The sequence below is a fragment of the Tamandua tetradactyla genome, chromosome X (genome assembly GCF_023851605.1).
Source record: "Tamandua tetradactyla isolate mTamTet1 chromosome X, mTamTet1.pri, whole genome shotgun sequence".
Taxonomy (NCBI): domain Eukaryota; kingdom Metazoa; phylum Chordata; class Mammalia; order Pilosa; family Myrmecophagidae; genus Tamandua; species Tamandua tetradactyla.
This window is the reverse complement of record NC_135353.1, coordinates 134,528,671-134,551,180: the sequence shown is the minus strand read 5'-3', so window position 1 is coordinate 134,551,180 and position 22,510 is coordinate 134,528,671. Positions and strand designations below refer to the sequence as shown.

Genomic DNA, 22,510 nt, shown 5'->3' with positions numbered 1-22,510 from the left:
AGTGATATCCTTTTCTGTAACGCAACCAACGTTTTTCTATAGTTGCATAACAAACTGCTACAAACTTAAGTAGATTGAAGTAACATACATTTACTATATCATAGTTTTCATGGGTCAGGAGTCTGGGCACTGGTTAGCCAGGTCTCTGTTCAGGATCTCATAGGCTGCAAGTGAGGTGTTGGTTGGGGCCGATAGCGCATCTGGAGATGGATTCTTCTTCCAAGCAGACTGATTGTTGGCAGAATGCAGTTCCTTGCAGCTGTAGGACTGAGGCCCTCAGGTCCTAGAAGCCACCCACCATTCCCTGGCATATGGCCTTCTCCATACATGTCAGTTTGCTTCTATAAAGTCAATAGGAAAGTGGCTATGCTTGTTTTGAATATCTCTGACTTCTATCTCTGACCTCTAGACCCTCACTTAAAGGGCTCACCTGATTGAATAAGATCCACCCAGAATAATTCCACTTTTGATTAAATCAAAGTCAACTGATTAGGAGCTTTAATTACATTTGCAAAATCCCTTCTCTCTCTCTCTCTCTCTTTTAATATAATGTAACCTAAGGATAGGAATGATATCCCATTATATTCATAGATCCTGCCCACACTCAAGGGGAAGGGATTATACAGGACATGAACACCAGTAAGTGGGAATCTTGGGGTCATCTTAGAATTCTGCTGACAACACCTGGCATGTTTTTAGTATAATTTATGAGATTTACTTACACTTGTCTCCTATAGTTTATATTTTGGCAAGGTATTTTTGCAATATTGTACTAGTATTATGGTTGCAATAGCCAAAATTTTAATTAAATTTGCCTTTAATAAAATTACATTTCTACAAATGTAATATTTATGTAGAAAACTATTTTTTAAGGTTTCAAAATCATATCTACTCTAGTACAACATCCTTACAATCCTTGTGTATGAAATGCAAAGATGAAGTTTCTTTTCCTTTATGTAAATGGGGCAATGGTGACTGTGATTGAAAAGTAGTTTTATTCAGAAGCTAGAATTGGGGAAATAAATGTAGTTGGCCTCATTAAATAAATAGCACCTGTGAGTATAGGCAAACAATTTTTATATCAGAATAGACTTAATAGCTTTATCCTTCTCGTCCTTGTAGCAGAGCACTGTGTAAATGAGCCCAATGCCAGAGACTGATCAAATGAGCAAGCCTGGTTGTGTTCTGTTTTTGTACGGTAGCTATCTGTGGCATGGCCAAACATCCTAGTACAGACCACATATATCTGCAATATATTTTCATGCTAAATCATCTCCCTAAAGAAAGGAACAGGAAGCAAAGAAATCTTAACACTAAGTCTTTTCCACAAAGATGTATTATTTGCTTAGTTGCATTATGTTTTCTTCACTCAGGTAAATAAATTTGGCTTCAGCCAATATTTTAAATTGCGACAGTTTTGTCCTAATTTTGTAAATCAGTAACTTCAAGTACCTCAAAATTTTATTCATACTCATCCATGTAACAGTGGAAGTGACCAGATATAGTTTATTAAAATATGTTCATTAAATACAATTGTGCCTCAGTCTTTAAAAATTACAAATACATTAAAAACTGTTACAGTGCCATGAAATAACAAAGACTGCCTTGTGAAATTATAAAGAAGTAAAATTGTTTAGTAAAAACTATGAAATGTCTGAATTGAATTTTCACATATAAAAATATAATTTTTTATTGCAACACTGAACAGTTAAGGCCAAAACACTTGAAAGAGAGCATGAGATATACGTATCTTGAAGTTGCTTATTAAAAATATTTCCATAAATAAATACCAAACCTGGTCTTACTGTTCAAACCAAATAAAACATATTATTAACTTATATCTTTAGAAGTCTGTTATCAGAAACTTTCCTTCAGCAGTCATATATTTTTTCAAGTATAAGTTACAATGTGCTTGGTGACCATGAAAACATAAATATGTACTTAGAGTACTGTACAAGATTTTGACCTTCTTTCCATATTTGTTGGTGAAGTATCCTTATTATTTTGCCCCATGTGGATCTGATTTGCATGTTTCTTATTTCTTTTAAAAATAATTTGATCTCTTATCGGCTTTATCTCTAGAAGCGGCTCACTATTACTCTGCAAAGTCTTCTGACTTGTCAATGACATCCTCTTAAAGAGAGAAACCTAAATGAAAAGCCAATAAGAAAAATTAATTTTGGTAAGACATGAAATATATGACAAAATATGTACAATATCTGTATACTGAAAACTATAAAACATTACTAAGGGAAATGTAAGAGCTCAATAAACGGAGAGAAATACCATGCTCATGAATTAGGAGACTCAATACCATTAAGATGTCAATGTTCCTAAATTCATCCAGTAGATTCAAAGTAATCTCAATCAAAATCCAGAAGGTTTTTTTGAAGAAAGTGACAAACTGATTATAGACATTCACATGGAAATACAACGGGTCTAGAACAGCCAAAACAACTTTGAAAAAGAACAAAAAAGTTGGAGGACTAACACTACCTGATTTCAAGACTTATTATAAAGCTTCAATAATCAAGACAGCATGGTGTTGGTGTAAAGATAGACAAACAGATTGAAAGAACAGAATATAAGTCCAGAAAGAGACCCACACATAAAAGATCAATTGATTTCTGAAAAAGGTGCAGAGGCAGTTCAATGGAGAAAGTATAGTCTTTCCAACAAATGGTGCTGGAGCAATTGGATGTCCATATGCAAAATAAACAAACAAAAACTTCAATGCATACTTCACCATATACAAAAATCAATTCAAAATGGAATGCTACACAGCAATAAAAAGGAATGCAACAGCACGGATGAATCTCAAAGTAAAAATACTGCATGAAGGAAGGCAGACCCTCCAAAAAATATACAGCGTATGATCTCAATTATACAAAATTCTAGAACATGCAAAATAATGTATAGAGAAAACAGGTTTCCTGGAAATGGCAGGGACAACAGGGTAGTGAGGGATTACAAAGGGGCACAAAGAACCTCTGGCCAGTAATGGACATGGTCACTATCTTGACTGTGATCATGGTTTGTTTCATAGGTGTATATGTAAGTCAAAACTAATCAAATTACATATTTTAAATGAGTAATTTATTGCATGTCAATTATACCTCAATAAAGCTATTTTTTTGAAAGGAGGAGAGTAATTATTGGGTGGGCCTGAAAAAGACTGTCTCAAAAGTTTTAGGCCTGGGCAAAACTGACAGTAACTGGAGACCATACATATATAATTCAGATTTTCCTCACAATGCAGAATAAAATTAACTGTGCAATTGAGGCGAACATGCCAAGTTGCAGTTCCATAGTGAACAAAGCATAACATCAGACAAAAGGTAGTTGCCAAGAAAGGCAAGAATCCACAGGCTTAATTTTTGGTGGACAGAGTCTCATCTCATTCTCCTTTTTTAGGGTAGTGAAAATGAACAAGAAATCGATTGACTGTGAATTGGCATGGAGAACCTTCCAGGGAATTTGCCATATTCCAGCTAGTTTCTAAAGGAAGGCACTGGGTCTTTAACTTCTGTATCTGTACCCTCTAGCACTGTGCCTGACACATAAGAGGTATCCCCAGAATACAGGCTAAATAAATACATGAAAGAAGTAATCCTATCATGGTAAGAACATTTTAATCACTGAAAAGCTTACTGCTTTTTTCATTAGCTTATGTGTGTGGAAATTAAGCCTATAACATATTTTTCTTAGTGGCTAACTGTAGTCCCAAATAATCAGCATTGGTTACAGTTTGGAAAAGCAACATTTGGTATTCCTAGATATTTCTGAACAGCCACATACCAAAAAATCTCTACTACCAATTAAAATCATAGGTACTAATCTGGCAACCTGAAACATCTGAAATCACGAAAACAAAAAATTCAATGGTATATTCCACCTTATTTTCTTTCTTTTCATTTAGATTATCTTTGGAGTATCTGTCTAATCAAGCGGGGGGGGGGGGAATTCCAAATATATTTATTTGTATTTGAGTTAAAGCATCAATTCTTTGCCAAGTTTAAAAAAAAACAGTTTGATTTATTTGGCTTGAATGGTGTAAGTAGGTTAGAGACATTGTAGATAAAAAAAAAATGTCATGTGGGAATGATTGAGAAAAGAAATCTTATCCAAGTCAGCTATTTCCTTTTTAAAAGAACTAGAATAAACACCTATTCTTTAAGTAGGAAGTAGATTTATTACTATTTTAATTTTTAAAATGGAATTGCTATATTTTTTATTTCTTTTCTTTAACCAAAGAAGTATATGTTGACTGAAATATATTTTTCTATTAGGTATAAATGAAAAATTTTAAATGTAATCAAAGTTTAAGACCAGAATCCTCAGTCTGACATTTGAGGCCCTCTTCATCCTGGCCCAACTTCTCTGTTATCATGTCAACTGGCACCAGCACTCAGGTGCCCTGGTTAGAATGGGCCACTTTGCCTCCTACACGGCCTTCCTTCCCAGGTCTCAGCCCTCTCTCCTCATCTCTGTTTATCCCATTCCATCAAACTATAAAGAATGTTTAAGACTGGAGAACCTGAAAAGTTTCTGAAACTTGATCATGTATTCTAGAATCTACACTATCATTTGGTTAGAGATGTGATTCAAATATATCTCCTGCTGCATCTTTCACTTCACTTTTCCTGAGTGTCTTATATTTCCCAACTCTTGTACTTTTCATCTTCCTCCTTTATACTTGATTTTCTTTTCCAGAGTCTTTCCCTGGCCTCTTATAATTGGAAAAATCATCATGGAAATGCTATGAAGCATAGCATGAATTTACCTGTAAATTGTTCTGTTCTACTGGATGGAGAATCTAAAAAGTTCCTAAACCTTGGTCAAATGTTCTGGCGATACATGTGTCATAAACTTAGGAAGGATAATAATTCTGAAGTGTCTCCTAAGCCAAGTCACAGATGTATTTTGGGAAAAATAATACAAACTTAAAAGATTTAACCACAAACGTAACAATGGTCATGAGGTAATTTTTCGTAAAAGCAGCACTATGGGCATTTGGGCCAAAACAACTTTTTAAATTTCTAAAGTAATTCTGAAAAGAATTTCAGAGTGCTATTTTCCTCCAAAATGGAAAAGGACAGGGCTGTTTACTACTCTATGGATTGTTCCTAGTTTTACCTCCATTCTTTCCTCTTCCTTATTTCCTTACTTTTTTTTTCTTTTTTTTGTGAAAAATAACACATATACAAAAAAGCAATAAATTTCAAAGTATAGTACAACAATTAGTTGTAGAATAGATTTCAGAGTTTGGTATGGGTTACAATTCCATAATTCTAGGTTTTTATTTCTAGCTGCTCTAAGATACTGGAGACTAAAAGAAATATCCATTTAATAATTCAGCAATCATATTCATTTGTTAAACCCTACTTTCTCTGTATAACTCCACCATCACCTTTGATCTTTCTCCTACTCTTTAGGGGTATTTTGCCCTTGGCCATTCTAACTTTTTCATGTTGGAAGGGGTTGTCAATAATATTAGGTAGGGAGACAGAACTAGCTGATGTTCTGGAGAGGCTGGACCCTCTAGATTTCAGGACTTACCTGGTCCAGAGACTTATTTCCTTACATTTTAACACTTATTCAGTCAACTCAAAATACTTACTGAGCATTTACTATGGACAAGGTCATGTGCTAAGTGCTAAGGACACAATGGAAAGCAAAACATAACAATTTCTGTCCCCATGGAGCAGAGGGCCAATAGGAAGATACAGACATAAAGCAAATAAATATAGAAATGAGTATGTAACTGAAAATTGTGATAAATACTATGAAGAATAAGAAAAAGGTTTTATGTGAGAGAATAATAATGAAACCTAATTTATATTGGGGGGATGCTGGTTACACAAGGCCTCTATGTACAAGTGACATTTGACCTGAAACGTGAAGGTTGAGTAGGAATTAGCAATGCTAATTGTTCTTTTCTTCCACATTTCCCCTTAATACTTCTACCCTGAAATTTGGTCTCATAAATTTAAGAAAGTTCTGCAGGTGAAAACAGTAACTTACTTCTAAGGAGAAGAAACATGCCCATCAGACTTCTAACAATTCCAAAACAGGTACTAGCCAGAAGAGACTAAAATAGCATGTTGTAATGATTTCTAAGCACAATCATCTTTATTTTCCAGTCCTCCTCCCTATTTCTTGGCTTTGTCTTACTTCCTTCTAGATTCTCATGATTACTATGCCCTTATCATTTAGGCAGTAAAGTTTTACTGTTCTTCAATATATCTATTTTATAAATAATCAGCATGGATAGGAAGATTAAAAGAGGTACGCTATTAAATTTTGGAAGAGCAATGTGACTCATAATCTATGAGTCTAATAATTAAATATGCACATTAAGAATTCTTCACACGTTCTTGGGTCATAAAAACTAAGATTATTAAGGGAATTAAATTATCTGGATCACCATATGAAAAGCAAAAGGAGCAATTTAATGCCTTGCTCTTAACACTAAAATGGAAAATTCGTTTCACTTACCTTCTTTGATTTTTTTAAGTCTTTACTTGGTATTGGTTCATTATCTTCCTGGACTCCTGAAGAACTGCTATTTGTACGAGAATACACATTTCCTATAATAAGTTTAGAAATATTTTTTTATGACTAGTGATAAAAAGAAAGGCCTTGTTTTCAGTGAAACTCTACCCCTGAATTATGGGGTAATAATAAAACAGCTTACCCAATGGAATAGTAGACAATGTCTACAATGCATATTTCCTGAAAGGTTGAGTTAAGGCTAAAAGCCCAGAATGATCTGGCCAATGTTATAAATGGTTAGATGGCCAGTAACCAAATATAGCTACAAAGTTAATATTCAAAGTAAGAGAAGACTTCTGTAAAATATAAATTACCTAACCTTTTAAGAAATTTACCTAGTCGAGTAAATTCACTGTATTAAAATGGACATGTTATTTTTTCATGTTTCAAAATACTCCAAATGCTAGATAGTTGAATAATGATATTTAAAGTATAATTATGAAGCATATGCCTTCCTTTAATCTCATATAACTATATGAAAAACCAGAGATGATATTTTAATATTTTGCTTAAAATATTCTAAAAATTACTACTTTTTGTAAGATAGAAGGAAAAAAGGATTAAGGAGACTAACCCTTCTCCTGCTTAACTTTAGATCAGCTATCCTGATCTAAAATTACCTCGTATTACAGACAGCTATTTTTTAATGAGAACACAATTTAAAGCACACTGTGATGTGATGATGTGAAAACAATGTAGGAATCATACAGCAAAATCACAGACGATTTGTGTCTGTAAAATTTTGGTCTCAAGGGTAATCAAGTCTTCGTCATTCTGGCATGAGTTCTCTAACATGAACAGCCAGGCCTGGATAAACATCCATGGTAAGTTCAAAGACTCAGGTCTGGACTCTAAAGAAATAGTTGGGTGGCCTGCTATAGCTCCAGGTCAGCCTGGTCATCCCAACCCAGGCAATGGGGTCTGGCAGTGCTCACTAGAAGTCTAAATTGGGATGTGGTATAAAAACTCAACTTAGTAATACTGGTTGAATAGGAAACAAAAAAAAAGGTAGTTAAAAAGGCTGTCTTACAGTATTGTTAAGTGGCACATAAGCAGGTGTGAGTAATGAGAATATTTTTAGGTTAAGAAGCAATGGTGGTTATAAATAAGAACAAATAAGCCTGTCATAAATTTCACTGCTTGTTAAGAGGGTCACATAACAGTAAAAAATATAAAATGCAATATATGTATAGAAGTTATAATTACCACATCAAAGCATATATATGTATGTATGCATATATGTAGCCTTTTTTAAAATATGCTTTTGGAAGTTAAATATGCTCACACCTTTTGGATTTTCATTGTATTCATGAATGGCCCGTTGCCCTAGGTTGACTTTTTCTTCCTATAAATAATAAAGAAACACAAGTACATATTGATATTTCTATATGAAATTTTTCCTATAAGCAATAAAGAAACACAAGAACATAGCTGTTTCAATGGCTGTCTATGATAGGGATAAGTGGGATGGAAATGGGGATAAAAGGAAATAAATTTGAATAGAGAAGGGCTTTGCACAGACTAATGATGATGTTTCATCAAATAGACGGCATGATTAACTCAATGTTCTACACAAGAGGTCCCAAAAATGAAAATGAAAAAGAATCAGCAGGGACATTCAGTTTGTGTTTCTGAATTCCAAACCTCTGAAATATATTCAGGGTAGTATTAACAAATTAGTGATTTCAAACCAAGTGTCTCCTAAGCAGGGTCACTCTTAGGCAAAAGGACTGAATGGATGAGATGTTTTTTGTATCTCTAGCTCCATTTGCAGGATGAGTTTCCCTTCCTCAGTGATGCCTCCTCCTATACTTTCTTCGAGACTTCATTTGTGAAGAACTGATCACAATCTGAAATATTCTGTGAAAAAAACTCTCTTGTCCATACACACGTGAATACATAACACGTATGTACCCACACAAATATCCCATCTCTGCCACTAGCATCAATACTCCTAACTTGACAATTCTGTCACGTCAAAGACTCAGTGCCAAAGTTCTTAGTTGAGTCCTCAATAGTATACTATATGGACCCATACCTATAGACTTCCACTTCTGTAGTCAACAGAATGCCACTAACAGAGGAGGGCTATAGACAAAGTTTGGGTGATTCATAAATCTGACCAAAGATTTTTCCTGTGGCACCTGAGCAAAGCTATCCATAGAAGTATTGAGAAGTGAGATCATTTCCACTCCCAAGGGAAACTGGAATCTATCCTTTGCAGGGACCAGGGTACTCATATGCTTTTCCTTGGGCAGGATCTCAAGATTTAAGAACATATCCTACCTTTTCATTGGTCTTAATTGTATCATAATTGGTTCTTTCTGTCTCTTCTGTTTCACTTTGTTCATCTGATGTTTCATTTAGATTTCCTGTTACATTTTCATCAAATACCATGGCTTTCTTCTCATCTTGTACAATTTCATCAATTTCCTCATCCATGTCTTCTGGTTCTATTTCTTCATTTTCTGAAAATTCACAGTCCTGTGACAAAATTGATCATCAGGGAAGAGTAAGATTTACTTTTTTAAAAGTAGAAACTTGGTATTACTGTCAGGAACAATTTATACCATCTCAAGGAACATGTAGAATATTAATGTAAATACTGAAGCCAAAGAAATAAAATACTGCATAACCTATGCTGAATATCAAGTTATTATATTAATAAGGATTTTATGCACGCTGCTCTATTTCAACATTTTCAAATGACTAGGATTTCCAAAATTCTATCAGTACCTATGGCAAGGTTAAAATGGAAAAAAATGCTTTCCTGAGTGTCTCAAAAGGCTGCTTTTAAACTTGAAAGAAGTTAAAAACACCAACAACTATATCTATCTATAGTGGCATTTAACATAATCATATATACATAATAAGTTCATTTTTTAAAGCATAGTGATTTAGAATTACTTAACAAGAAGTACTAATTCACTGATATTCACAAAAAGAGAAAGGTAAGTTTAGTTATTTATATTTCAGGAAAATTATAAAGGGACACATAGAGTTTAAACAGTTTGCTCTTAGTGATCTAAAACAGTGGGAAAACCAAACCAAGAGGCAGAATTTGGTCCATCTGACTCCTGACCAGCTAATCCAAATAAAAAAAATACAGTCTGTCTTTGCATGTCACAGACTGATAGTAAATCATGTAATGCTTATGAAGTATAGGCAGAAAATATTAGTTTCATCCTTTATTCTATGCAGAGATTTTTTTTTTTTTTTGCCGTTTCATATTTTGGGCAGAATACTGCTTATTATTTGTCATTAGGTGATTAGGCCCATTATTAGATTTTCCCCCTATGCTTTTTATTCATATGCTTCACTAAAGGTATAACAGCTTCTAAATTAGGTGAGGTAGTAAACAGTGCCTTCTACTACCTCGAATAACATTTTTACAAAGTTCACCCTGGCAATATTTGCTACAGACCTTTATTTCTTTTTGAACTCTATTACAACCTTTTCATAGTCAGCTTCCTAGTAGTTGTTTGGCCAAGGATAAAGCCTGAAAGCCAACAAGATGTTTAGTGGGTGGTTTGAAAACAATGCCTCTAATAATTAAATCACACTCTTTGCAAAAAACAAAAGAAATGTGAAATTTCAGGCCAGGGAAAGGATATTTTTATATTTTTCACCTTACTAATAAAGACAAGTAGCATCTTCAGGCCAGTGGCATTTCCACTGAGGATAGGCAATCTGTAAGTGAAACCCTGAGGTTTAAAAAAAAGTTTGAGACGTTACTTTGGAAGGTTTTGACCTAGGTTTCCAAAGGTCATGAAGCTGTGTATAGAAGAGGGGTGAGTGGAAGGAGGGATTTGGGGGAAGGAGAACACGATATCGGGGCAGATAGCTCTATCAAAGGATGTACTGCATGGTTAGGTTGGATAGCGTTAACCACATGGCAGCTACCATTTACCAAGAACTTCTAAAGCTTTCTCTTTTTTGCATGATGTTTCCCTCTAAGCCACTTGTATTGTATCATTTTGTGTCTAGGTAGATGTAAATTATGTGTTGTTAAAATTATCAGAAACATTCTTGATGATGATTGAATAATGATATAGCTTTCACAATGAGACTCTGTGAATGTGAAAACCTTGTGTCTGATGCTCCTTTTAGTTACTATATCAACAGAAGAGTAGAAAATATGGAATAAAGATAAATAATAGGGGGGAACAAATGTTAAAATAAATTTAGTTTGAAATGCTAGTGGTAAATGAAAGCGCGGGGTAAGGGATATGGTATGTATAATCTTTTTTTCCTCTATTATCGTTTTATTTCTTTTTCTGTTGTCTTTTATTTCTTTTTCTAAATCGATGCAAAAGTTCTAAGAAATGATGAAAATGCAACTATGTGATGATATTAAGAATTACTGATTTATATGTAGAATGGAATGATATCTTAATGTTTTGTTTGCTAATTTTTTTAATTAATAAAAAAAGTTAAAAAAAAATTATCAGAAACAAATTTACTTTTAAAGGAAATGGGAAAAATTACTAGATTTATGATAAATCTTAAAATAGGCATATCCGCAAATGTATGTAAATGAAAAGCCAAGTAGAAAGAACAGTGCTCCCTGACAGAATTTCAGACTATGCCCCTCTATCTGACAGAGGGAAGTTCACGGTAAGCTATGTTCATGGCATAGCCCTCAATTACTTGGAGATTTCAGCTAATTTAGCACCTGGATTAACTCCAATTGTGCTTGTTAACTTGAATATTAATATAACCAAGGAATAATATGATACTATAAAAAGGAATTTAGGAGTTTTACCTTATTTTAGAAATTAGCAAAATACTCATCTCTTTTATAATGAGTTACAACTTCAAGAATTAACTCTAAGAAAATCTATAATCATGAAGAACAGTCAGAGTTCTATTATTTTCTAAATTTGAGAAGGCTATAGAAAATTGTTTTCACTAGAATTACCATCATCAGTTGTAGCACTCTGCACTTATTAAGCACATTTAAAATTTATTTTTACACATCTGGACAACAACTACTTTAATCACATAAAGCACTTACCTTCAAACTGAAACAATTTAGGAGAGGTTGGCAGAATACTGTCATTTTATAAAAAGAAAGGGTAAAGTTTAAATACTTTCTTGGCACTGGAACCATAAGAAGATATAATAGGGTAGTATGGAACAATCAAGAATGCGTCTAGTGTTAGGTCCACATTAAAGAAGTGACTAGGCCTTACTTCCCACAAAAGGACTCCTTATTTCACTGTTCGGATATAACACTTTGTGTGGCAGTCTTTGGTCTGGTCCAGGACAACAGGTTTTATATTTCTTATGAGACATATCAAGAAATATTGTGAGGTTTTAGTTTGCTCAAGAATACAATTACATTACATGCTTTAAGAACTAGAGATTGCTGTTAGAATTCATCATGATAGTTACTCTGGGGGGATGTGAAATGGCTAGAAGGGGCTTGGTAGAAGGCTGGGTGCCAATCAGAAGGAGGACTGGGGACTGCAGCGAATAGGAGGGGCAGCCTCACCTCAGCTTTAGGCCAGTGCTGACATAAGAGTGCGGTGCTGCCAGATGTTCAGGTTTCTCAAGAAAAGTTCAAAATACAGTTTTTAAAATGTAAAATCTCTTGATATTTCAATGTTGGTAGCTGACTGCAAGAAATCACTGTGTATACCAAACAAAAGTCTGCAGGCTAGACTGCACTCATGGGTTGCCAGTTGTAACCTCCAAATTTTTGGCTTCCAATGGCACTACTTAATAATCCCCATGCCTTTCCTTCTTTCTATATACCAATTGCCGACTTCATTTCTAATCTTGTATTTTCACGTCTGAATATACTCCATTTTGACTCTGTTAAGCAGACATGCAAAAAATGCGTGTAATATTCAGAGTACAGAGCATCTTGCTAGGGGGCATTTTAGTCTCATTCTCAGATTTACTATTTTCCTTTAGAAAATGTATTTTCCTCCTCTACTTTGAATAAATGCAGGATACATGATTATACTTTCGGTGTTAATTATTTTTTATTAATTTTGATAAAAATGTTAGGACATAGAAAGGAAATCCTTTGTTCAATGATAGCACTAACACCTAAATTTTAGGTTAACTATATGAGTGTGATTAGCCTTTCATTATGCTTCAAATATTGAGGGGCATTATTTGATCCATGCATGCTGTGTAACAGAATTTCACTCCACCTCATACATGAGGGTCTCCATTACTGTATTCCTCTTTCTTCCAGAGATCTATTTCCATAAGCCAATTTTTTGTTATTACGCTGTATTTAAACAAGAGTTAGGTTCACTAAACTAAATTCATGCACAGCAGTCAATGATGTGACGATTCATGCATGAGTGTCACTTTGTACCTGGCTTGGTATGATCTCTCCAGAAATGATAATTACATGATACAGGTTACTATTTGTTGAGTACTGGTGACATGTCGCCTACGTTGCCTAATTTAATCATCAAAAGACCCCTTTATTAAAAGAAGAAAATGAGACTCAGAGAGGTTAAAAAACCTGTTCCAGATTTCACATAGCTAATCAGTGGAGCGCTGGGACTTGAGTTCAGGTCTTACTGGACTCCAGAGCCCATACTCTGTTCCCCTTACCCAAATAATTTGGAGATCTTAATGGCTGCTGTAGTTGTTTTCCCCCATTGATATTTAAAAATTGCAGATTCTTACTTCTGTTGGTAAGCTCACTTCAATAAGATCCTATTCTTATGTACCACTGTATATATTAATAGCAAATAAAAATTTAGGATTTCATTCTGGAATACCATAGTCTCTGGAATTTATATCTCCTTCTAAATTCAGAAATATACATGTCTGGTATTCTATCTGATATTTACTTTTCAAGGTCTAGTTTTGCTTCTATTTCTCTACAAATAGAATTTCTTCTATTCTTTCATGGCAATGTGGATTCTGCCCCTGGCCCGCCACTCACCTTTCTCCAAGCAGACCACTCCTTCCTCTTTGAAACTTCTTCCTTGGTTTGGATGGCACCTCTTTTTCCTATTAAGTATTCCTTACTGCATCTCCTTCCCAGTCTTCCCTCTCAACCTCCCCCTAACCTACTGATGTTTCCTTGTTCCGTCTTCAGCTCTATTATCTTTTCACACTATAAATGCTACCTCATTCAAATCCATGGTTTTAACTATCTCTATAAGCTGCTGCTGATCAGCAATCTCCCCTGAACTCCAGACTCTACATGTATCTGCCTACTGAACATCTCCTGGAGACAATCTATAATCAGTATGTCCAAAACCACCTCCCAACCCTGCTCCTACTCCTCTACTCTCAATCTTAGTGAATGGCACTATTTCCACTCAGTTCTCTAGTCCAGAAACAAGAAAATCTTGGACCTTACCCTCCTTCCCAACTAGATGTATTTACTAATTCTTTTGATTCTCTCTCTCAATCTCTCTTGATAATAAATGTCCCCATATCTTCATTCCCATTGTCACAGTCCAGACCCTCATCATTCCTCGCCTGGTCTACTATAACTGCTTCCTAACTGGTATCCCTGCCTCTGGTCCTCTTCCCTTCTGATCCACTCTGCATACTGCTACCAGAATGATCTTACAAAAACCCAAGTGTGATTATCTCAGTCATTTTGTTTAACATGTTTTACAAACATATAAGGTGCTTTGTCTCTCTAGGTATATTCTATACTATAGGTGGCAGTGACACCAAACCATCTCATTATTCCCACCAGCCTGGAAAAATTTCCCTTCCTTCTTTGTCTGGTTAGGTTCTACTTTTCATGACTCAGTTTTTTACCCTTTGCTCCTGGGCAGCCCTTTCCTAACCCTCCTCTGCAGTTGAAGTGTCATACCTACTGTACTCATAAATTTTATGGTCAGTCTATATCAATAGCCTTAGAGTTCCCTGAGATCATGAGCCAAATGTTATTCTTTGAATACCCAAGGCCCAAACCACTTTCTTCGTACTAATTTAGGGGATTAACTGAGGAGAGCCATTGGCTATGGTTAGATGATATTTTTAATCTTTTGGCAGTCCTGGATAATGACATAAGGGTATCAGGGAACAAAAGGGTACTATTAAGAAATAGTTAAAGCAAAGTCACAGGAACTCCTTTCAGTTGGCATTTTTAAAAAGAAATCTATATCTCTGAAAGATAAGGGGGCCACAGGAGATTGATTGTAAGCTGCTCTTATTTCTTAGTTTGTGGAAGTTCTGTTCTTTTCTTTTTTTGGTGCTTAGTAATTAAATATTTGTTGAAAAAGTAACATAGAGCAAATATTAAGTTATGTGTCAGGAACTGGACATACAATATCACATTTACATGTCACAATTGAAAGGATGAAGGAATTACAGCACATACCTTCAGGGCAGCATTTTTTTTGATATATATGTTTAGCAAGTTTATCCCTATAATGAAATAACTGAAAACATTTCAATTGCACTCACCTCAAGTGCTGTTGTTCATCAGCAGTAGATGCTTCTGTGGTACTCCTTTGTAGCTTACCTTAAAGTATTTTTCTGCCAGAGTCATCATAATGAAACTGTAACTCAATTGATTGCTACATATACAACTCACACTTCCCTCAGTGATAGTACTGTAATAAACTACAGTTAAAGCTTGATCAACCAGCAGTTGGGGACAATTAAGGAAGGAACCATTTATTTCAATCTATTTAATCAAGTATTAATTCATGAAGGACGAGGTGGTCTTATTCTTACACTTCCTTTGCTTTTTCTCCTAATATACAAAAGATTTACAAATATTGTAATTTTTGTTCATGAAAATTCAAGCAAGAGCTAGTTCTTTTAGTCCTACAGACTCCACCATTAACCAACAATAAGTTCCTTTCCATTAACTTCTAGAGGACACTATACCTGCCACATATGTGATTAAGTAAATATTTACTGAACAGTGAGTACAGAAAGTTGGCAAACTAAGTTTAGTATAACTGTAGTTAGCTGGAAGGTGGAGTGATTTTTTGGTGACTAAAATTTTTTAGACTCAAAATTTTTTACTGAGGAAAAGGATACCAGAAATTCTGATTTGGATAGAGTTCTAGTTGGTAACAAATGTGATAACTGATTTTTACTAGAGAATTATTTAGGTCACCCATTCTAATTCTATACTTTTCCAGATGAAGAAATTGAGGTCTGGAGAGGCAAAGAAACTGGTCTAAGTTCATACAGCTCAAAGCACAAAGCCAGAAGTAGAGCCTAGATCTCAAAATTAGTAGGCCAGTGCTCTACTGACCAGAACAGTAGGCATATATGAACTGCAGTTTCTAAAAGAGTACAAAAATTTGACCACGGAAATGATAAGAAATGCTAGTTTAAAATGGATAGCTGGACCAGTTCAAACATCGAGATGGTCACATTTCAGAGCATCATTTCAGTATTGTTGGCCAATCATCTCTTCAGGGGAAGGTGAATGCCTATATCTTTAAAATTAGTAACTTGAGTTTAAGAGTTTCTCTTCTTTCCGGAGGTTTACCCTAAATGGACTCCAATTCTGTCACCCATCTTATTTAATCATTTTAAGTCTGTTTCTTAAACAGCCATATTTGTCACTAGTAAATAACAACACAGTAGATATGCTTAATATATAGTGTCAATTCTATTCTACAAACACTTATTAATGTGGCAGAATTTGAACACTGCAATGTCAAATCAGCATAACTGGTAAATTAGGGGAATTTAGATAAGCTACTCATGATCCTTGCAGCTACCATAAAATTTATAATTGCACCTAGGAGTTTCTTCGCTTTGTATTATTCTAGAATTTCTCCTCATATTCTTTCTCACTCACAGATAATCAATTGTGCAGAGGATTCAACTGCATAAAATTCACAGGAAGTTTAATATCAAAATTCTCCTTGAGAAAAGAAAGTATAAGAAATCCTAATGTCCAAGATATGGAAGGGACTGAGGAAGAAAATCAGTTGAAAGGGAGCTATGAATAAACAACAAACTAACTAGTTGTATTACATATAGTGAAAATTTTAAGGAAAGATTGAAATTACTCTAGTAGAAATCTAGCCACTTAAAAATTCAATATGTTAGTTTACCTTTTCACCAACAATTACTGACTATATATTTGATTTTTATTTTACTTTAAATATTCTGACAAATAACAGAAGACTGAGAAATACAGAATAGTCGATGAGGAATATGTTGAGGGTACAGAGTAGATACTGGAAATGAAGATTCTGACAGTACAAACCTCAGATGTTATAAGTGTTCACAAATACAGAATTACAGAAAACAAGAAACATTAATGCTGGTTCCTAAAAGTAAAGAACAATATTTTATAGAAAACGAGCTGAATCTTAAAGTGCAATTTTTTTTCCTTAAAAAATTTCTTGTGCAAATAACCATCAGCCTGTTAGAATGAAATAATTTATGAGTTAGAGGGATTTTATTTTAGTTATCATCTCATCTAATCTACTCCATTTTACAGATGAGAAAACTGAGACCAATTAGTGGCTTTGTGTGGCCAATAAATAAAGTTTTACACACTTTCAGATTATACTGTTTAAGTGATTCTCTATTTCATTATATTACTATCTGCCCACATTTTAACTAAAGGAGACTACACCATTAGGATCTAAACTCTGAACACAGCTGTCACTTGGTAGATTTTTGTAAAGAAGAAAAAAAAAATTAAAAGAAAGTCCTGCTTCTTTAAAATGTGCCTTCCTCATTTTAGTTTTATAATACTATTCATTCTTATAAAATTATTCTATAGTAGGTAAACTATGATCATAACCTGAAAACAATGTGCTAAAATATTTATAAGAAATTTAGTTTTTATAGCTCTCAAGGATCCATGCCATTTAAAAATGGACCATGTGTATACACAAACAAAACATTCTTAGATTTCTGTTTCCTAAATCTATCTTTTATGAGAAATATATAATGTTCGTTACCCGACATCACCTTTTGATGTTTGCTTGCTATTGATTTATAATTTGGGGGAACTTGCACCAAGATATTAGTTTAAGAGAAGCCAAAAATTTACCAGAGCCTTACGTTGTCTTCTGTCCCTTCACCCAAATGGCATCAGTTGTTATTTTACCACACATAAAATAATGATGATACAAAAATCACTGTAATAAAATATATTGAGTGCCTATTATGTGCAAGGCATACAAATATTTGGTTGGGCATAACCAGGTCAAGTTTAAAGTTTGTTACTTTAATTTCAAATAATGTGGTAATACATTATTCCAGAATTTTTCTGAACTTGATGGTCCATTTTCTAAAAGTTGTTTTGACTGCATTGGTGTATTGGACCTTTGTGTTTCATGCTTTTTCCCCTTTCCCTCTGTGTTAGTAATAAACTTCTTTTGATATGGTCTATCTTTGTCATATTTCATAAATCCTTTAAATTTTCTTACCTTTTTTGCATGTTCTACTTCACCCTGTCCTTCCTTTCCTTCATTCTCTTTATCACCTGTTTCCTGGTATTTCCTCTCTTCCTCCTTTTCTTCCTCTTCTTCTCCTTTTCTCCTGTGTTCTTCCCCATCCCTTTCCCACTCTTTCCCCTCCTTCCTTTCAAAAAACCCTTCCTCCTCTTCCTCCTCGGCTTCCTCCTCTTCCGCCTCGTTTTCTTCCTCTTCCTCCTCACCTTCTCCTTCTTCTCCCATACTTTCTCCCTCTTCTCCCTCGCCGCCTTCTTTTTCGTCCCCCTCATCTTCTTCCTCTTCCCCCTCGCTTTCTTCCTCTTCCCCCTCTCTTTCTTCCTCTTCTCCCTCTCTTTCCTCCTCTTCCCCTTCACTTTCTTCCTCTTCCCCCTCTATTTCTTCCTCTTCCCCATCTCGTTCCTCCTCTTCCCCCTCGCCTTCCTCCTCTTCCCCATCTCTTTCCTCCTCTTCCCCATCTCTTTCCTCCTCTTCCCCCTCGCCTTCCTCCTCTTCCCCCTCTCCTTCCTCCTCTCCCCCCTCACCTTCTTCCTCTTCCCCCTCTATTTCCTCTTCTTCCCCCTCACCTTCCTCTTTCCTCTCTCCTTCCTCCTCTTCTTCTCTTTCCTCCTCTTCGTCTTCTACTTCTTCCTCTTCCTCCCCTTCTTGCTCCTCTTCTTTCCCCTCTCTTTGTTCCTTCTCCCCTTCCCTTTCCTCATCTTCCCCTTCTGCTTCCTCCGTCTCTTTGTTTATTTCCTCCTGATGGCTTTGTTCACTCTCCTTTTCTTCCAGTTCTTCCTTATCCCCTTTTTCCCATTTCTCTTCCTCTTCTAAGTCCTTCTTTCCTTCACCCAGACTCTCCATTTCTCTAATTACTCCTTCTTTGTCTAGCTCTTCCTCCTTTCCTTCCTCACTCTGCCTCTCTTCCACTCCTGAATCACCTGCTTTACAATTTCCGTCACCTCCACCTTCTGGCATGTCCTCTGCCCTTCCCCATGACTTTCCCTCACTTTCACTCACCTGTGCTCTGTCTGTAAGGGCATCTGACAGGATATCGGCCTCCTCCTCCTCTATTTCCTCTCTTCCTTCATTCACCTCCATATTTTCCTCATGTGCCTGTATCTCTTGCTCTATTCCACTTCCTTCTGAATCCTCTGCTACTTCCTGCTCCTCTGGGATCCCTGACAGATGATCAATTTTAAATTCATATTCTGCTATGAATTTTGATATTTTGTGCTCAGTCTCTTTGTTTTCTTGTTCAATAAATTTTCTATACCACAGGCTTTGGTCATGTTCCACTTCATCATCCTCTCTCTCTCCATTACTAAATTCTATTGATTCAGGCTGCTCAAATCCATCAGCTATACCTTGCTGACTTTCACTTTCACCTTCCATGTAAATTTCTGGCTCCTCTACAGATTCTCTTTCACTGTCAAAGACCATATTTTGCTTGTGACTTATACTTTCCTTAAAAAAATCTTTATTTTCTTCATCCTCAATAGTCACGGCTCTATTTGGCAAGTCATCAAAAAATGTGTTAATATTTTCTATAGTCTCTTCACTTTTTCTTATATTGTTCAGACCTGTCATTTCTACCAGCGTGGTTTCCTTCTCTGAAACTATTTCTTCTGCTTCAGAATCCTTGGGACTACGCCCTTCATCACTTTCCTTTTCTATTTCCTTATCATCAAGTTGATAAATACCAAGTTTATTTTCATGTATTAATAGCTCTTTTTGCAAGCCCTCTTCATCAATGTTAGCCTGAGGCCCAGCCAGGCCTGAATCAGTACCTAGGTCCTCATCTGAAAATGCTTCCATAGTCACTGCTTCTTGTTCCATGTACATCTCTTTTTCCAAAAGTTCTCTATATGTTTTCCCTTCTTTCATTTCTATCATTTCTTCGTATTCATATTCATTACTGTCATCATTTTCAGTATAAGCTTCCTGTTTCTTCAGTGTCTCAACTGTTTCTTGTTTCTGTAAATTTTTGAAGTAATTGTCATACTACTATTAGCTCACAAAGATAACTTATCTATTTTAAAATCCTGCCAAGATTTTTACACTTCCATACAGTTTATCAGGAGAATAAAATGTCCAGTTTTACCAGACAGTTTGTTCAGATTTTCTTTTCTTTGGGATGATTTACGTCACTCTCTAAGTCTATGATATATCTAATTTTGATTTACTGACACATCTGCATTCATTTAACTTTTGGATTCTTACTAGCTGCCTTAATTTTGCCATCAATCACAGTACTATCAATATATAGTCTCTGTCCCCTTTCTAATCTGGATCAACTTTAAGTATAATACATCTTCACACCAATTTTGAAAAATACTGTTAAAAAATTTACACTTCTCTTGTATACAGTGCAAGGTCAGTTTAATTTTTTCCATCTTCCCTATCAATTTCACTATCAAATTTTTATTTGTCTATTGATTCTATGAAATTCACAAAATTAAAGATAACTTAAAATGTGAAAATTAAGAAAAACTGAGAGAAAAATGAATAGCTCATTTTTAGAGGGAAAAATGGAAATGAAAAATGAAATCCTTTTTTTCAATATATTAAATAATAATGAATATGTTTTTGTCTTAAAAACAAAATTTGATAATGAGCTTTCAAGTTTCTGATCTGCTTCCTTTTAATTTATTGTTAAAAAAATAACAATTTGCATATATGAAAAAATACTCAAGGTAAAATGTAAGATTTTTACGAAAACTGTAAAATTAAGCATTGGGATTTGACTAACACATTAACAATATGAATTTAATTTCTTGTTGGACAAAATAAGACAAAATCAAATTGTTGACATAATCTTACAAGCTAATGGATTCAAATATTCAATGAATTTGGGTTTCTGGATAGTAAAACCTCATTAAATCAAATTTTATAAATCACGATGAGTGCTAGGCCTAGGAAGAGGTTCATTTTTTGTTAAAAGGATTATTAAAACAGAACCCATTAAAACATTCACAAGCTAAAATATATAAATAATATAATGAATCTTTTTTTATTCAGTAAAGTAGGCCTGGTAGGGCCTCTACTTAAAAGTATTATGTGAAGTATGAGATCTATATTGGTTTAAAAGGAAGTGCTTTCCTTTGAAAAATGTTTTATTTGTTCTAGATCCTTGTTCTTTAAAAAGTCATGACTCTTTCAAGAGCCCTAAGAAAGACAATTCCAGTCACCAGAATTTCTTATTTCTAAACGGATGTGCCTTTCTTTCCCTACAACAACAAAGCAGCACACAAAAGGCAAAGCCCAGAGTCTATGAGAAAAGGAAAGAAAGACACAGGGAAGATGTGTGCTTGGAAGTGTAGTAGTCAATAAATAAGTTAGTATAGTCAGTCGACATTCACTAAGCACTCAGAACTATGTTAGAAGAACAGCTCTCCCATATTCAAAGGGGTGTGGTTAATCACCACGCCTCTCTGAAAGATATGAAAGAAAAAATGAGGCTTTGCTCTAAATTTTTAAAATTTAGCAAGCTTCTCTGGAATTTCAGTGGTTTCAATGCATAAGCATTTTAATTTAACAATGTAGAAAAGGTACTAGAAATATAAGTTGTTTTCTATAACCTTCTTCCTTCAATTTACCTTTTCTCCAGTTTATTTTCCGAATCCCCAAGCTCCTCATTCTTTCATCCCTCTGGTCATTAACCAGGAAAAGCAAAGTATTTCAGGGCAGGAATTTCTCCTTGCAGGGTTTGTAAAAACCACACTCTACTTTTTTCCCTCTTGCTATGCAGTAAAGGTCTCGCTTTCACATCCATGAACAGTCTTAGACTAATTTTCAAATGTTATTTTAATTTTTTTGGTGTGCTTCCAATTCCTTAACAAACTAAAGCCCAATCCAAACACTAGAAAGACAACTATAAAATATTTTCACTAAAATAAAAAAAAATTAAACCTAGAAAAGAGCTTAATATCACTCAGTAATGTCAGCATAGTAACTTTTACAAAGTCATACTAAACCAAAGTCAGGGAGCCACTCATAAATGGTAGCTTCTTCCTCTACCTAAGAACTGCAATAATAACCTATTGTCTTGATAGCAAGAGAGCACAGCTAACAGGACTTAAATTAATGACCCTAAAAAGCAAATTTCAGCAATGAAATTCTATCACTGTTGTTACATACATACCAAAAGAACAAGTCAAATGGAGGTCATCTACATAGTATTTCTCTCTTTTAAATGCTAAAGTAAGTACCTGCTTACCTTTCTTGTGTTTTTTCCAGAAACCTTCCAAGAAAAAAAGAAAACGTAAACTGTTCTTACCCACCATCATGAAAAATAATTCTCAATATTATACCTTTTGTTTTTGAACTGGTGATAATTTTAATGACTTGTCATTGGAATTCAGGCTCATCATGTGTGTCTGAAATAAATAAAAAATATGTGTTCTAAAAATGATAAAGAATATATTATTATAAACCTATATATTCTAAATACATATAAAAATAAAATCAATACAACTGTTTAGATAATAAAGTAATTAATTCTCAATTGCCAATCTGATTATGTGAAGACCGAAATGAATTTTATAATATGTAAACTATAGCTCAATAACGTTGGTTTAAAAAAACAAAATGAC

The 22,510-nt window shown here is 34.7% G+C and overlaps 2 protein-coding genes across 6 annotated transcripts in view; both read right to left on the bottom strand.

Moving 5' to 3' along the window:
• Positions 1 to 1,451: 1,451 nt before the first annotated feature.
• Positions 1,452 to 22,510, bottom strand: part of RPGR (retinitis pigmentosa GTPase regulator) — a 59,603-nt gene continuing 38,544 nt past the window's right edge. The window contains exons 13-18 of one of the 5 annotated variants that reach the window (XM_077146042.1): positions 22,229 to 22,294; positions 18,936 to 19,892; positions 8,842 to 9,039; positions 7,843 to 7,900; positions 6,499 to 6,590; positions 1,452 to 2,148 (exon numbers count right to left, since the gene is read on the bottom strand). In XM_077146042.1, the coding sequence (XP_077002157.1) occupies positions 1,942 to 2,148; positions 6,499 to 6,590; positions 7,843 to 7,900; positions 8,842 to 9,039; positions 18,936 to 19,892; positions 22,229 to 22,294 (1,578 nt within the window). In that variant the 3' untranslated portion in view covers positions 1,452 to 1,941. The remainder of the gene's footprint in view (positions 2,149 to 6,498; positions 6,591 to 7,842; positions 7,901 to 8,841; positions 9,040 to 18,935; positions 19,893 to 22,228; positions 22,295 to 22,510) is intronic. The other 4 variants (XM_077146043.1, XM_077146041.1, XM_077146046.1 and 1 more) reach the window with 4 other exon arrangements.
• On the bottom strand, positions 9,048 to 18,893 carry LOC143671018 (uncharacterized). The gene is made up of 2 exons (XM_077145985.1): positions 18,692 to 18,893; positions 9,048 to 18,490 (listed from the first exon to the last, which is right to left on the bottom strand). Exons 1-2 carry the CDS (start codon positions 18,891 to 18,893, stop codon positions 17,706 to 17,708), a joined length of 987 nt encoding a protein of 328 aa, XP_077002100.1. The 3' UTR covers positions 9,048 to 17,705.

What these genes read in the sequence shown, in the direction of transcription:
- LOC143671018 (XM_077145985.1), bottom strand. Translation starts at nt 18,893, where the DNA reads ATGCCAGAAGGTGGAGGTGACGGAAATTGTAAAGCAGGTGATTCAGGA. An exon ending in AGAACTGGAAGAAAAGGAGA is followed by an intron (nt 18,491 to 18,691) that starts GTGAACAAAGCC and finishes GTGAGGGGGAAG; the next exon opens with AAGAGGAAATAGAGGGGGAA.